The sequence below is a fragment of the Phalaenopsis equestris genome, unplaced genomic scaffold (genome assembly GCF_001263595.1).
Source record: "Phalaenopsis equestris unplaced genomic scaffold, ASM126359v1 Scaffold000219, whole genome shotgun sequence".
Lineage (NCBI taxonomy): Eukaryota > Viridiplantae > Streptophyta > Magnoliopsida > Asparagales > Orchidaceae > Phalaenopsis > Phalaenopsis equestris.
In genome coordinates this window covers 402,027-416,534 of record NW_018164661.1, presented here as the reverse complement: position 1 = coordinate 416,534, position 14,508 = coordinate 402,027, and the positions used below count along the sequence as shown (strand labels likewise).

General features: G+C 35.1%; 1 protein-coding gene across 3 annotated transcripts in view; it reads left to right on the top strand.

The window, feature by feature from the left end:
• The first annotated feature begins 511 nt into the window (after positions 1 to 511).
• LOC110023151 overlaps positions 512 to 14,508 on the top strand; it is a 30,944-nt gene continuing 16,947 nt past the window's right edge. For all 3 annotated transcript variants that reach the window (XM_020722420.1, XM_020722419.1, XM_020722421.1), the window contains exons 1-4: positions 512 to 754; positions 1,970 to 2,161; positions 3,369 to 3,575; positions 3,697 to 3,789. In XM_020722420.1, coding sequence (XP_020578079.1) covers positions 593 to 754; positions 1,970 to 2,161; positions 3,369 to 3,575; positions 3,697 to 3,789 — 654 coding nt within the window. In that variant the 5' untranslated portion in view covers positions 512 to 592. The remainder of the gene's footprint in view (positions 755 to 1,969; positions 2,162 to 3,368; positions 3,576 to 3,696; positions 3,790 to 14,508) is intronic.

The window sequence follows — 14,508 nt, the reverse complement described above, 5'->3', positions numbered from 1 at the left end:
GGATGCATCTCTTGGGCAAATACCTCAAATCAAGACACATTTTGACGAGATCCCGACACCTCTTGGAAAATTATAAGAGAAAGAATAGATGACTTAGAAAAAAGTCCTGAAAATATTGGCAAGTTTTGAAAGTTCTTCTCTGGGGAGTTAGTTCAGAGAGATTTTCAGGAACCACTTTATATTTACTTTATCTTATTTTATTATTTTATTTTGAGTGATAGTAAAAAGATATTCAAAGCTGAACTTATTGGAGGGCTTTATTTTTAAATGTTTAATTCAAATAAGACTAGTTCTTAAAATATCATCACAATAAATATATTAAAAAAATGCTAATCACGGCAAAATCCACCGCGCATAATTCCAAGTCGATGGAACATCGAATCTACCCGTCCGATCAACATAATCTGGGAGCAATTTCCTCATTGGAAGGTGAGGATCGGTCCGCCAATTACCTAATTGATAATCGGAATCGCTGAGACCGTTAACTAACACCACAGAAGTTCATTGCGTCTCTCTCAACCTCTGCTCTCTCTCTAAAATCCAAAACCTCCAATCGCTCTCTTTCTCTCTCTAAATCCCTAGAGTCCCTGCGATGACTGTCGGAGAATGCGGAGAGGAGTACTTGATGCTCAAAGATTTCCGAGCAGACCTCAATCGGGACGGAGTCTTTGGTGACGAGGGGTTTGCGGGTTTCTCACTGTTCCTATGGATTTACCTCTCCAGTTCCGCTCGGCCATCTGTGATTCTTCGGCAGGTTGTTCTTAATTCTACTCATAGTCTGTTGTGTCGACGCGAGAACTCAGTTTCCCTCTTTGGTATTTTTTGCTGGCTTCTGGGGTTTCTTTTTCTGCGATCTTTGGGTTGTACATTGGTTGTTTTGTTCGTTTTGGAGATTTAGTTCATTGATTGGTTTTGCTTATCCCAGCTCAAATTTGAAGCAGTGCCCAGTTTTTCCATTTTCCGTTGATTGGGATGGCTGATGAGCAACCATCAGCGGATTGCCGTGGTTTTTCTCGTCGAAGAATGCCGCTAGAAGTGTTTTTTTTTTTTTTGCTCTTTAAGTCGGTATAAATGTTGTTAGTGAATTATTCTTTTGGATAAAAGGATTAGTAGTTAGAGTGGTTTCCTCAGTGTTCTCTTGTGTATTTATTAATGTTTTTTAGTTGATTTTGCTCCATCAAACTTTTATGATTGCGCTTACCTGCCCTCTTCCATGATCTGGGCATGATTTTTTTTTCTAATTACCGTCATTTTTCTGGATTTTACATACCGAAATCACCATTTCATTTTAGTCTTGATTTAACTTTTGCCAAAAAAAAAAATATATATATATATATAATTAAAACTATTTATGGATTCAAGCTAAGCTGAAACCTTTCTTGATGTGTTTTCTTTTACTTATTTTGCCTCTTTTATTTCTAATATTTGGATGGTGAAACTGTTTATATATTTGCCAGTTTTTCCTAAACTAGACATCCTTTCTCTTCCCCCTGTTGCTAGAAATACAAGCAACTATCATCTTGTACTTATTGTTTGTGTTCAAACAGATGGAATCTTACCATCGGTTTCTAAAAGAAGAAACCTTTTTTTTCCCCTTTACATTTTCATGCTTTAAATTCTTAAATGCATCGAGTATTGAAATGAGTTTTCTATTCAAAAACTACCAACTATATATATAGATTGCTGAGAAACATTGTCAGAATATCCTGATACAAAACGTATTAGGATGGGATTGTTGGATTTTCTTTGATATTAGTGCGACATATGAAGAGTTTGTATTCACTAATTTCAAAGCAAATCAAATGATTATCAAGCCCATCCTGATAAAATTTTTATCAAGATGCCCTTACATATATTTTTCTTTTTTCCTGTTTGTTTGCTTGATTAGTGGATGCAATCCATATTCCTGTATTTTCCTTAAGATTTTTTAGCATAAAAAGTATGCAACTTTAGGTTCCATGTAACGCAGGTCTCAACAGAAAATGATGATGATGCTCCTTTTCTCTCAGTTAATGAGGAAAACAAGTTGATCCTCTTCCCCCTGATGTTTTTGCACAATGAAGCTTCATTTGTTTGTAGCTCTTTTCCGTGGTCTGACATTCATCATATAACTTCTAAGAGCGAATGCCCATTGGAGAGATGGGTTCATATTGGATGTAAGGTATGTTTATGGGTGAGCCAGGGCTTTAGATTGGGGATTTCATGATCTTTATTGTGCTTTTAGCTCTTCATAAGTATTGCACCTGGCCAGAATCTGTCAAGTTTTGCAGCTTGGATTAATATGGACCACCTGACGAGTGGCTAAGATATAATTGATCTGCTCACCCAAATTTTTGAGTATGAGTCTTGCTTGTATAAACGGAATCTTCTAGTATAAGCTTGATGATTGTATTATGCATTTTTCTGTAATTATTGAGAACTCGATTGAGAAGGCATAAGTTCTTAAATTCAGATTTTCAATCTTCCTTTGCGGTACTCATGAAACTATCTATTATGCATTTCAATATGATTACGATTAAATATTTTGGAAGTTCTATGTGCTATAACTTATGACTCTATGATTCATCCTGCTCTTGCACAATTTCTCATCTAACTCAGTGCAACTTTATTAGTAAAGTTTTGTGATATAGTTTTGAGGAGTCCAAGTTACTGCTATTATTTTTCTGCAAGAACTTTCGGTCAGGCGGCACTTTTTTATTGCAGAAAAACCACTCTGAGCATTGGAGAACAGTAATTAGAAGAATACATATGATTACTGGAGTGATACAACTTAATTTAACCATATCATGATAGTTGCAGTTGATTCATCTAGAGCACTAAATATCTTTTCTATTGAAGTATGGCTGATCAAAGACATTATTGATTATGATAAGTGAGGATTCCTTCAGCAAAAGCATGCATTACTTCAGGATTAAAAATTTTTCATTTATGCTTCAGTCAAGTTGTGTATTCATCCTTGTATTTTGACTCTAAAATTCAGGGAGAAAAAATTTTATTCTTTGTTGTTGCTGTTGTTGTTGTTGTTATTGTAGTTGAAACAATGCTTCTGAATATTTTCTGTGAAATATCTTCTGCCTTTCGTATTTAGTTTTTCCTTGGTATTCAGCAATTGTTGAGTTTTTCTATTAAAGTTTTACTATAAATGGTATAGCAATTTTCTTTTGGACATTAAATAAAAAACAGTATGAAATTACATGTGACTGCTGCAACGGCATGATCTATTGGACACATGCTTCCTTACATTTGCATGGAGAGGCTTTTATTGAAATCTAAGCCGGAAACTTTTGGGTCTCAATGAGGCGATCTTACTTTCTTCTTATTTCTTGAAACAATTTATTAAGTTTTCCCTGCTGATTTTTTATAATCAGGCCACTAAAGACTATATTTGCCTTTACTTCAATGGAGAACTCTCCCACAATATGCCTTTCTCTTCTTCATCTGATGATCATGACGTTGATAACTTAAAGAAACTTGCTTTGGCCGGCATCAGTGGAAATGATGATAAGCTTCAGGCTTATGTTTATAATGCTTGTGTGTTGCCTTTATCGGCATCCGTCAAAGATGACTTTGCTAAGGTGCATACTTTATACATGAAAAGTGATTCTATTTGTTGCCATGAACTGAATTTAGCGCGTTTTTGTTTCTTTGATCGTCATTGTTATTAGATTACTGAGGTTAGGCTTCTATTTACTTCAGAATCCACCGGTAAAGTTATCCATTAACGGTTCATGCACCTCTGATGCACTCGAAGTGGGCCGTGACGGTGTTTGGAGCATTGTTGGTGGAAAGGTATGATGGCTTTTACTTGCAATAAAACTGTTGGTTGATATTGACAGTGTTCACTGGAATCTGCTCAGCCAAGAGCTTGAAAAGTATCTATGATACATTATCATGGTACGCAACTTATATCTGGATGCCAAGGGAACAACTGAAAACATTACTCCTTGACCTAATTTGTGTGAATCATTGTTGCGAATGAGCTCAATATCTTCATAATTATTTTTTCTGTAAAACATTAATATCATATTCTGCAAAATAAATAAGTTCTATTTCCCTGAAAGGGCTTATGGACCCTTTACGTCCACTGGGGCTCATATTAAAATTGATGACTGAATTTTCTATTGTCAAAACTTGAGAACCATCCGATGTAAATTTGTGTCCCCATGCCAAGTTTCATTGATGTCATCTTAATTTTTAGGTATTTACTTAAGAGTTAAATTTTATTAAACTATAATCAAATCTAATTATATTGTATGAACCTAAGTAATGGCAAACAAACAAAAAAAAAAAAAATCTGTTAATAACAACGTTGAGTGGATGGAAATGAGAATAGTAAGATTGATGTGCCAAAACTAGAAAGGATAAACTATGGAATGATTTTTTATTTTATTTCAAAATCTTAAATCTTGCTTCCTACTTGAAATCTTATAAACTGCTAAGGTGCATGTCCTATCTAAATATTAGATGACATGGCTCAGGTCTTTTGTCTCCGCTCCCAGAAGAGGGACCACTAGAACTAATGTTATGTTAGATGTGTCAAGGAGGTGTAAGAAAGACTTATGACTTCAATATGGGGAATCTATCAATCTACTGTGTTTGGTTCTATCGTGTTGCACTGGGTTGTTTTTAATATTGATTGCTGACTTGTTGTTGCACTTCAACTTCATTTGAGTTTCTTAGTCCACCTTGATCTCTACCAACAAGGCTCTCAACCACATCATCTCGACAACTCCTATGGTCATGACCTTGTACTCTTCCTCTGCTGTTGACCTTGCTACTATAGACTGTTTTTTACTCTTCCAACAGACCAAGTTGCCCTCTAGAAAGATGTAGTATCATGAGGTGGATCTTTTGTAATATCCACTACTCGCCTAGTCAACGTCACAAAAACCCTTTAATGTTTACATGTCCATTTTTTTTTAAGATCAACCCTTACCTTAGTGCACTCTTAAGATGTAACGCCCTGTTTTTTTAACCAGAGGAGTGGAAATGATTAAAACGAAAAAGAAGAAACGAGGAGTCGGACAATGATGAATCAAAGAATAAGAAATGAACAGTTAGAAGCTGAAGGGGGAGAGGTGAAGTGAGAGGTTCGGGTAGTCGAAGAAATATTTCTTGGTATAAATCCATGCGTAGAGGGACAATGGAGGCAAGTCGACTTATCTGGTGAGTTGAACAATTAGTGCGAGAGATAACAAATACAAATTAGGGCATCCTGTAGTTGAACGTAGCGACTTCGACAGACGATGACGTCTCTATCTAGCAAGGAGGAGGAAGAGGGAGGGGCGACGACATCGAGGCTTGTTGAGCCGCCAAAGAAAGAGAGGGCAGCTGTGTCGTCGAGGATTGAGCGAGGCAAGAGGTGCGAGAGTTGAGCTCGTGCCCTAGCCTACCAACAAAGAAAAAGTGGAGAGGAAGGAGCATCATAGATGAGGAGGGAGCCGAGTTTGTGCGGGGGAAGGAACATATGCAATCGAGCATAAAAAGAGGAGAGAAGAAGCTAGCGTGCGAATGAAGAAAAGATTCGTGCGGGTGCTAAGCCTAGCTAGGCTTTTGGTAAGGTAAGACTTATAAGTTTTGTATTTTAATATTATATTTTAAATTGTTTATATATATATAATACCAATAAATATAATAATAATAGTATATGAAAGATTTATTTGAAATTTAAATATAAAATTTACAATCACTTATCTGAGTGGACATTTGTTAGATATTGAATAAAATTATAAATGTTGATTTACTTGAAGTTTTTGATAGTTAAATTAAAGTAACATGAATACTTAAAATAAAGCTTATAATCAACAATTAAAGCTGCATAAGAAATTAAGAGATTAATTAAGCCTAATTAATAATATGCTTAAGATTATATTTTTATGATATTGTAGACAATTAACTATTGAAGGTAATTAAACGTGTTTGAAACAAGTCATACAAGTTTTAGGTGAGTATTTTTACTTTTAATCTATAGTAATAATTCATTTCTTCTCAATGTTTTGCAGTTGATGACACATGCATATGCTTTTTTCTGATTGAGATATTTTTCTTCATTGGTCATATTGTTATAAATACTATTGCTACTTACTTTTATGCATTTGGTGTATTGTTTACATAATATGTTAAAATGAATGCAACAAATGCACGAATGAGATATGCTGACTGCTTGTAAGTGCATAACTAATTATGATGAAGTCACATTTTGATGGTACTAGTGGGGAAACACTAAGGTACCCGTATAGTCATTTGGAAAAGAATATTTATACTGATGTACTTTAATTGATACAATTTTTAGATGGTGATTATATGACGGTTGTATAGATATGCTAATGATATATTAAATACATTTTAAATGACATTAAATATTTATATTGATTTATTAAGCAATTTAACTAGCATGAATGTTGCTTCATTCTCTCTTATATTACTATTGTTTATGGGTATGAGTATTCACTGACTCGTTTAGCTCACAGTTGTTTTAAAGTATCTTTTCAGGTAAATTTTAAGTAATTTAAAAAATGAGCGATATAATAAAAAATGTTTATAAAAGATATAAACTAGTACTGAGACAAGTTCTATTGTACTTATTTAATTTAATTGGTGACTTTTTTCATCTGTTAAATTATAGAATAATATAGAAAACTTAATTTACACTGTCCGACAATCTGTACTCGCCTTGGTTAATTCCTAGCTCCGGACCAGGTCGTGACAAATGTGGTATAAGAGCCCAAGGTTTAGGATTAATTAATTTGATATTAATGAAAGTGCCAACATGATAGTTATAATAAGAAAATTTTAATAATTATAAAAGGAATTATTATTCATTCAGGCATAGTGATTCATTTAGAAAGTGGTTGGTATCCCTATCCACCTGACGACAAATGCAAGACAAGTTAATCAAGTTGAGGCAATGAGAGAAGATGGTCATGCAGTACGAAGCAAAATTTACTGCACTATCGAGATATGCGTCACGGTTGATCACTACTGTAGAAGAAAAGTGCCACAGATTTTATTTTTGGGATTAAAAGATTCGTTTAGATTGTCATTTGTACCTTTACGGATTGATAAATACTCGATATTAGTGGATCGAGCTAGAAGAGTGAAGATCGATTATCAGCTTACTCTGAAGCATAAGGAGATGCGCAAGAGGAAGACTGCTTTCAGCATTATTTTAGTTGAGGAGTTGCCCGTAGCAAGCTGTCGGTCACCGGAATCGGAATCCTGTCGCTCGCTTCAGAAGGATATTTTAATTTATATATACGTATAAGTTTTTAGAAAAAAATGAAATCAAACTGATCCCATACTTTTCATAGTTTAAGTGTTGTACCTCAAACCCTGTATATATCTCAAAGGATAAACACAAGACTTGAGTATGTGGCTCGATCAAATAAACTAAGGAATATATGACATTTGTTTGGTCTGTGAAACCGTTTTATTTACCGACAAGTTCTCCTATTTAACATGAAGAATTAAATAGGGTTTATATTAAGCTGGGTTCGAAAAAATTTCCTATAAGGGCAAACCCCTATAGTTAATTATATCTTAGATAACTGAGGCCACCTAAGAAAACTTTCGATAAAAATTAAAAAAATATTATCTTCAAGAAGTTAAAAAAGATAGGACTTTTCAATAAAATCGGACAAAGAGACGTGAAATGAGATTGCCTTAAATTTGGAATATTTTGTTTTTGGAATCCAAAGGAGGAAGAATTAGGGATGTTATGGATCCGGAGGAGAATCTCAGTGATTTTCCAATCTATCCTATTGTTTGGCTTTAGTGCTGAAGAGAAATTATTTGAATGTTTCGTCCTGGCAATTTTATTTGTTTAGCGCTTACATTTGTGTGAGGATTTATGTCGTGACGAACGACAACCTCGGAATCCTAAGACGAGTTAGGACTTATATTGTACAACAAAACTGTACAAAGGTCTAAAGATGAGTTGAGGATTTATTTTGCACCAGGCAGACAACCTCGAAATCTTATGGATTTGGTTGTTTAATTCTAAGGAAGAAATTATTTAGCTGGGGAAGACAGGTTTTGTTGTTGAAGATGACTGTGCTGCCCACCATGCTAGCTCAAAGTTCCTCGTCGTGGCGAGTTTAAGTTTTCTAAGGTCTCAGGTTATAATGCCAAATCAGGTGGCCTTATGGTTATAGTTCTTTAAAAACCTCCTCTGAATTTTGATTTTCATGCAGGGTGACATCGTTGTTTAACATGTAAGTTTTGTAAGCATAAAAGTACAATGTGGAAAGTATAGAAAAAGACAGTACTGTAAACTGTAAAAGCGTACCTGACGAGTCTTCTCGTTCAATCATCTGAAACTCAAAATGCATATGAGGGCATTTTATGTAAAATGGAAAAACAAGGTTCTAGAGATCTACCGAAATCCTAAATCATATCTTGGTGAACACCTATTAATTTTACTAAGTATGTATTTGAGGATGATTTCATTAAGCAAAATATGTTAGGTTTAGTAGACCTCCGAGGTATCCACAAGGTCGGGAGAAAGAAGCAGGTTCATGCTTCCCTCTTACTCTCTGGTGGAAAGTCTCGAGCTCATTTAAACTTATTATGTCACTTAATAACTCATCTTGTAAATACCTCTAATACTCAGTGAACATTGATGTTTCCATTATCCCTAAGAGTAGGAGAATCATCACTTGTGATTTAATTTGAGAGTTATGTAGGTGAAGACCCTTAAAGGGGCAAGTTAGTGCTATCGAGACACTTCGCCAATTTTAGCTTTAATTTGGGCTTGTAGTGAGCTTTAATTTGGGCTTGTAGTGTTTAAAGGTGTTTAATTTCTAGTTACATTCATTTTTCTAATCCTCATTTAATCAAATTTGATTTAGCTTAGGTCACTACTAAGCCCTTAAGATCCTGGTGGATGTTTTAATAATTTTGAAAGTGATTAATTTTTATGTGATAATAATTCATCATCAAAATATTTGAATGTCACTTGAACATCAAATAGGGGTGTTAAATTGATGAGCTATTAACATCCAAAATCATACATCTTAAGTCTAGGATCATTTAATTTGACAGACTTTTAAATTTTAATAATCTAGAAAATTTCAAATTTATCCTTTAATTGAAAAAAGTGATTGGTTTCTACCAATTAATCTCCTGTGTTTCAATCATCCAAATATGTTAATTAAGATCAAAAGTTGCCCATTTTTCTTTCTTGAAATAAGTCTAAGTATAATTAAGGCTAAATTTTTAAAATTACACATTTGCCCCCTAAGGCTCTATCACTTCATAATTCATCAAATTTAACTCAAATGACTTTAAAATTTTCATCCCACCTTACTCATGGGTTAATTAAAATATGAGAGAAGAAAATGTGATTTTTCAAATTTTAATTTAATTTATATATTTATTGATATGCAAAAATAGGATTTTTCAAAGAAAATTCAACAATTTGACCAAGACAAAGCCTAATCCATTAAAATTTTTACTGGAGGTAGACTTAGACCAGAGAAATAGTTGGGCCAAATTTCATGATTTTTTGAGTGTTACTTTTTTGAGTTTAATTTGAATTATTAGAATTATTTTAAGTTCTGGAGTGTTAATTAATTGTAAAATATTTTAAATGTGAAAAACTAAGTTTTATATTTTTATTAAATCCCTCTAACGTCAGGGAACCCAGAAAAACATATTTTACATTTTTCTGATTTTTCTTTGAATTGTTGGAATTATTTAAGTGAAAAATTAAGAAAAATTCATTTTTAGTCTTTAAAAAATTATTTTAAGCTTTAAAATTCAATATCTTTACTTAGAAAATCAGGAAAAATATTCCAAATGCTCCTAAATGCTTAGGAAACAATTTAGAACATTTCCATGAATTTTATTAATTTTGTGATTTTTATTATTTTTTAATTATTTAAATATTAAAATAGACTTCAAAAATGGAGTTTCCCCGACGGTAGCGACAAATATTAATTTTGATTTTAAACAGAAGAATTAAATTTCTATTGGAATTTAATTCCAATTTTATTTTTAGAAAATTCTTCTGATCACAAAGAGCTTCCAAAACCAATTTTTATAATTTTTTGAGTTATATTTTATTTATTAAAAATCATTTTAGTGTCAAAAATACCATTTAAATTAGAAAATCAAGTTATGTTATCAAATAAACTCCAAATGCTTAGAAATTTTTATGAGGAGTTCTCTGAACTTCAGATTACAGTGGAGAATCAAAATCAAGTCATTTAGATGATTATTTTTCCCAAATTAATTTTCTTTGTGTTTTAGAGTTTTGTGAAAGTTAAGTTTGTTCTTAATGACTTGGCCCATGAAAAATTTTCTTAAGGGTTCTTTGGGCACAATAATCCTTCCAAATTTTCTTAGGATTTTTTTAAGCGACATGCTAATTATTATGATTAATTTATGCAAATAATAGACATAAACTTGAAAAATATGGATATCTGTCTAGAGGTCTTCTCTAACATTGGAAAAATCAGAGAATATCCCTCATGACAGAGGTAACAACATGCCAAAATATCAAACCATGATGAAATGTCTACATGCATGGAGAATTAAAAGACTGAAAACCCTATTTAATTAATTAAAAATAAACTATGAATCAAATAAACTTCAAACTATTTCCACATTGTTCTCCTCTGTTCACTGAGCAAGAGAGTATTTTTATTTTATTTTTCTGATTTTTCTATGCAAAGATATGAATTTTTAAAGATCTGACATTTAAATAAATTAAAAATTCTCTATTTTTCTTCTTAACCACGCGGCGCTGGCTGGATCTTAGGCAGCTCCAAACGGAGACGCGGCGCGCTCCCATTGCTGCGCTTTCAACCCTGGCATGCCACGCGGCCCGCAGTTCACGCACCAAGAGTTCTTCCGGCTAGATCTCGTCCGTTGACGAGATAAACGCGCGATCGGACGGCTCCCCATCATTGTCCCCAACTAGGCTAACCCGAGAACTGTCCACACCAAAACCTTAAGATCTCCCACTAGACTCAACCAAATGCCCTCGGGTTTGATCCTTTGGACTCGTCTAAGTGTAACGAACATATCCATACAGTAAACTCATTAAACTAACCCTAATCAAATGAAGGATCAAAATAGGCTCAGGATGAGGGGAAGTTCAATACCTTTGCTCTGAGAAGGGAAGCTTCAGTCGGACTTGTTCGACATGTTCGTGGAGGTCCAAGGAGGCTAAGGATTGAGCCTCTGGTCGTGGTGAAAGGTCTAGACCCAAATTCGATAAAAACCAAATTTGGGTGTTGATCAAAGTCTAGTGTAGAGGCTCTCTGTGAGGGGGGTTTGATGGGGCTGTCTTCTTTCACTGTGGTGAAGGTGTGAGTGAGTTTAATTTGATTTTTGTGCACTGTGGAGGTGTGGAGAGTTCTGTTCTGGTTTCAACTGAAACTTTGAGCTCAAAATTGAACTCACACAGAGGGAACCAGAGGGGGAAAATGGTGGGCTCGAACTGAGGAGGTCCTAGGGAATTTCTGGAAGCAAATTGGCAGAGTTTCCTTAAGAAATTTTCAGCTCTCCTCTATTGGCTATGAGGCTCAAGGTTTGGCCATTTTTCAGCCACCAAGGTGCTGGCTGGCCAGGGAGTGGTCATCTCCTGGCTCAGGAAGGTCAGGGGGTGCCTGATGATGGTTAACTCCCTATGGTAAGTGATGATGGTGGAGATATTTCAAGTTAAGTCCAAAAATGGGTTAAAATTCCTTATATTGGGGATCTATTGGTCCATAGCATGCTTTGGTGGATTTAGGGTGGTTTAGCCTGGTCCTTAGGAGGAGCTTAGTGGCTGTGGCAACGTTGTCTTGATTGCCTAGACATGACTAAGTCAAAATTTGTTAAAGGGTTCAATTTGGGTCAAAATGGTTAGATGTTAGGTTTAAGTTAGGCTAGCCATGTCAATTGGCCCAATTGATTGATAAATTTGATGTAGATGATAAATTTGATTGATTGATAAATTTGATGTAGATGATTGTAATGAAGAGTTTAGAAAAGATTTGGAGTGAAGGGTTCGATTTGGAGGATTTTGATCATTTGGTCAATTTGGGCATGTGGGGATAGACTTGGGTCTAGATTAGGCTAGACTTGGGCTAAGTCCAAATTGATTGTTTAAAATGGTCAATAGGAGCATCATGAAGAGTTTTTAACATAAATTGGGTACCAATTTTGGGGCTAAAGTGATTAATTTGGTGAGATTTTGAGGTATGGACAATTTAGGGAAAAATTGGGGCTTTTGGACTTTGATCAAAATTAAATGAAATTAAGGCTTCACCAAGGCCAATTGAAGGTCAAGTTTGATGTGTAGTTTGATGTGTAGACAAGTTTGATGTGTAGAATTGTTATGAAGAGTTTTCAACATAAATTGTGGCAAATTGAGTAGGTTATGGGTTCAATTTGATGATATTAAGTCATATAGCCAAAATTGGGGTTTTGACTTAGATCAAAATTGGGCTCAAAGCATGGCTAATTAAGCTTGAATTTGATTTAAATTAGTCATATAAAAGGTGAATTTAAGTTTAAGATTGATATTGAAGAAAATTGGGCCCAAATTGATGGACATTTGAGGCAAATTTTAGGAAATTGGGCCTTTAAAGGCTAGGAGTTTTGGTCAAATGGTCAAATTGGGTTTAATTGGAGGGTTCAAGTTGGTTTTGACATTTGGAGTGATTTTGGATGTTTTGGGAAAGTTTTGGGTGCCAAAGATATTTTTGTAATTTTGGCAATTTTGGGGTTATTTTGGTACATTTGGAATTTTTGGGTATAATTTTGGGTGATTTTGGGCTGGTAATTTTGGGTGATTTTGGGCAATTTGGGTATTTTCAAAAAGTTTGAAATGATTTTTGAACAAGTTTGGATATTTTGGGTAAATTTGTGGATTTTTGACCAAATGTGGGGTTCGGGGATGTTTAGGTAATTTGGGTAGGTTTGGGGGTGAAAGGTCAAATTGGGGTGAAATGTCAAATTGGGTATTTTGGTAGGGTTGGGGGTATTTTGTAGGGTTGGTGTATCAACCACCCTACATGAGCTATGGACCAATGAAATCCCCATTTGGGTCCTCTGTGTACTGCTTTTAGCTAAACCCTAGCCTAGGGCTAGTGGGTTTAGGAGACCATCTACATGAGTCTCTTAAAGGATCAAGGGATCAAAGTCAACAAATATTGGGTTTAGGGTTGTGAGGGATTGTGAGTGTAAGTGGGTGCAAGTGAGTGAACTAACTCCAGACCAACATCCAGTGTCAATCCTTAAGTCAAGCAGTCCTATGGGAACTTTCCTTGAGCTCCCCCATAGTGACCCTACCTACTAAGTGCTAGAGGTTAGGTTCAATATGTGGAACTTTAAGTTGAACAAGGAGGAGTGCAGAATTTCTAATGGTGAGTGTTTCTTTTCTAGTTTTCTAAGAATAGTCAATAGGAAAGTCTTATAGCTAGACCCTAGACAACTAAAGAGGAAAAACTAAACCTCAAGCAAAAATGAGGCCAACAACTGCAAAAGAGTATATTTATCCCTCAGAAGGATCCAATGAGAAGAAGTCTAAGAATAATTTGGTTGGAATTAGCAGAGGTACAACTCAGGGTACTTGAGTCACTTGTGCCAAATGCGGAAGATAACATAAAAGTGAATGCTTGGTGGGCTCTAACAATTGCTATGGTGTCGTCAGCCTGGTCATATAACAAGAGATTGTCCATCTCTTGGCCAGAAGAGTGCTAAAGACCAGAAGTCGGGTGGAGCTCATTCACATAACTCTGCAGGCGGGTAGAAAAAGATTGAGCTTATAGTTTCAGCTCTTACCCAATGTCAACTATGACAATTTATTTAACCTCGAGTATATTCCCTTGCTCAAAGTGAGTCTAAAGAGCCTATTGTTGCGAATGGTGATGAGGCCTGAAGAGTGTGATGTTTTCTTATATATATATATGGTAATTTCCTAGCATACTTTCTTGCTTCAATATTGTGTTCCAAAGTATATTTGAATCACCTTATATCAAATCTTTTCTTTTACAGTGATTACTTTAATGAATGACCCATAATTTCATGGATAACTAACATTGACCTGCTTAATGAGAAATAACTTGAGGTGTATTTATAAATTTTGAAGACGAAATTTTTGTAATTTGGGAAAATTGTAACCTCTTGTTACCTTAACCAGAGTAGAGGAAACGAGAAAACGTAAAAAGAAATGAGGATTCGGGCAAGGAAGAATTGAAGAAGAAACAAACAGTTAAAAGCCGAAGAGTCAGAGATATTTCTAAGTATAAATTCATGCGTAGAGGGACGGTGGAGGCGAGTCGACTTACTTGGTGAGTCGAACAGTGAGTGCGAGAAACTACAGATGCAATTAGGGCATCCCGTAACCGAAGGTAGCGATGTCGACGGACGACAACGTCTTTGTCGAGCAAGGAGGAAGAGGGAGGTGGCGATGGCGTTGAGGCCTGATGAGTCGCCGAAGAGGGAGAGGGCGGTGGCGTCTTTGAAGGTCGAGCGAGGCAAAATGCACGAGAGTAGAGCCCGTGCCCTAGCCTA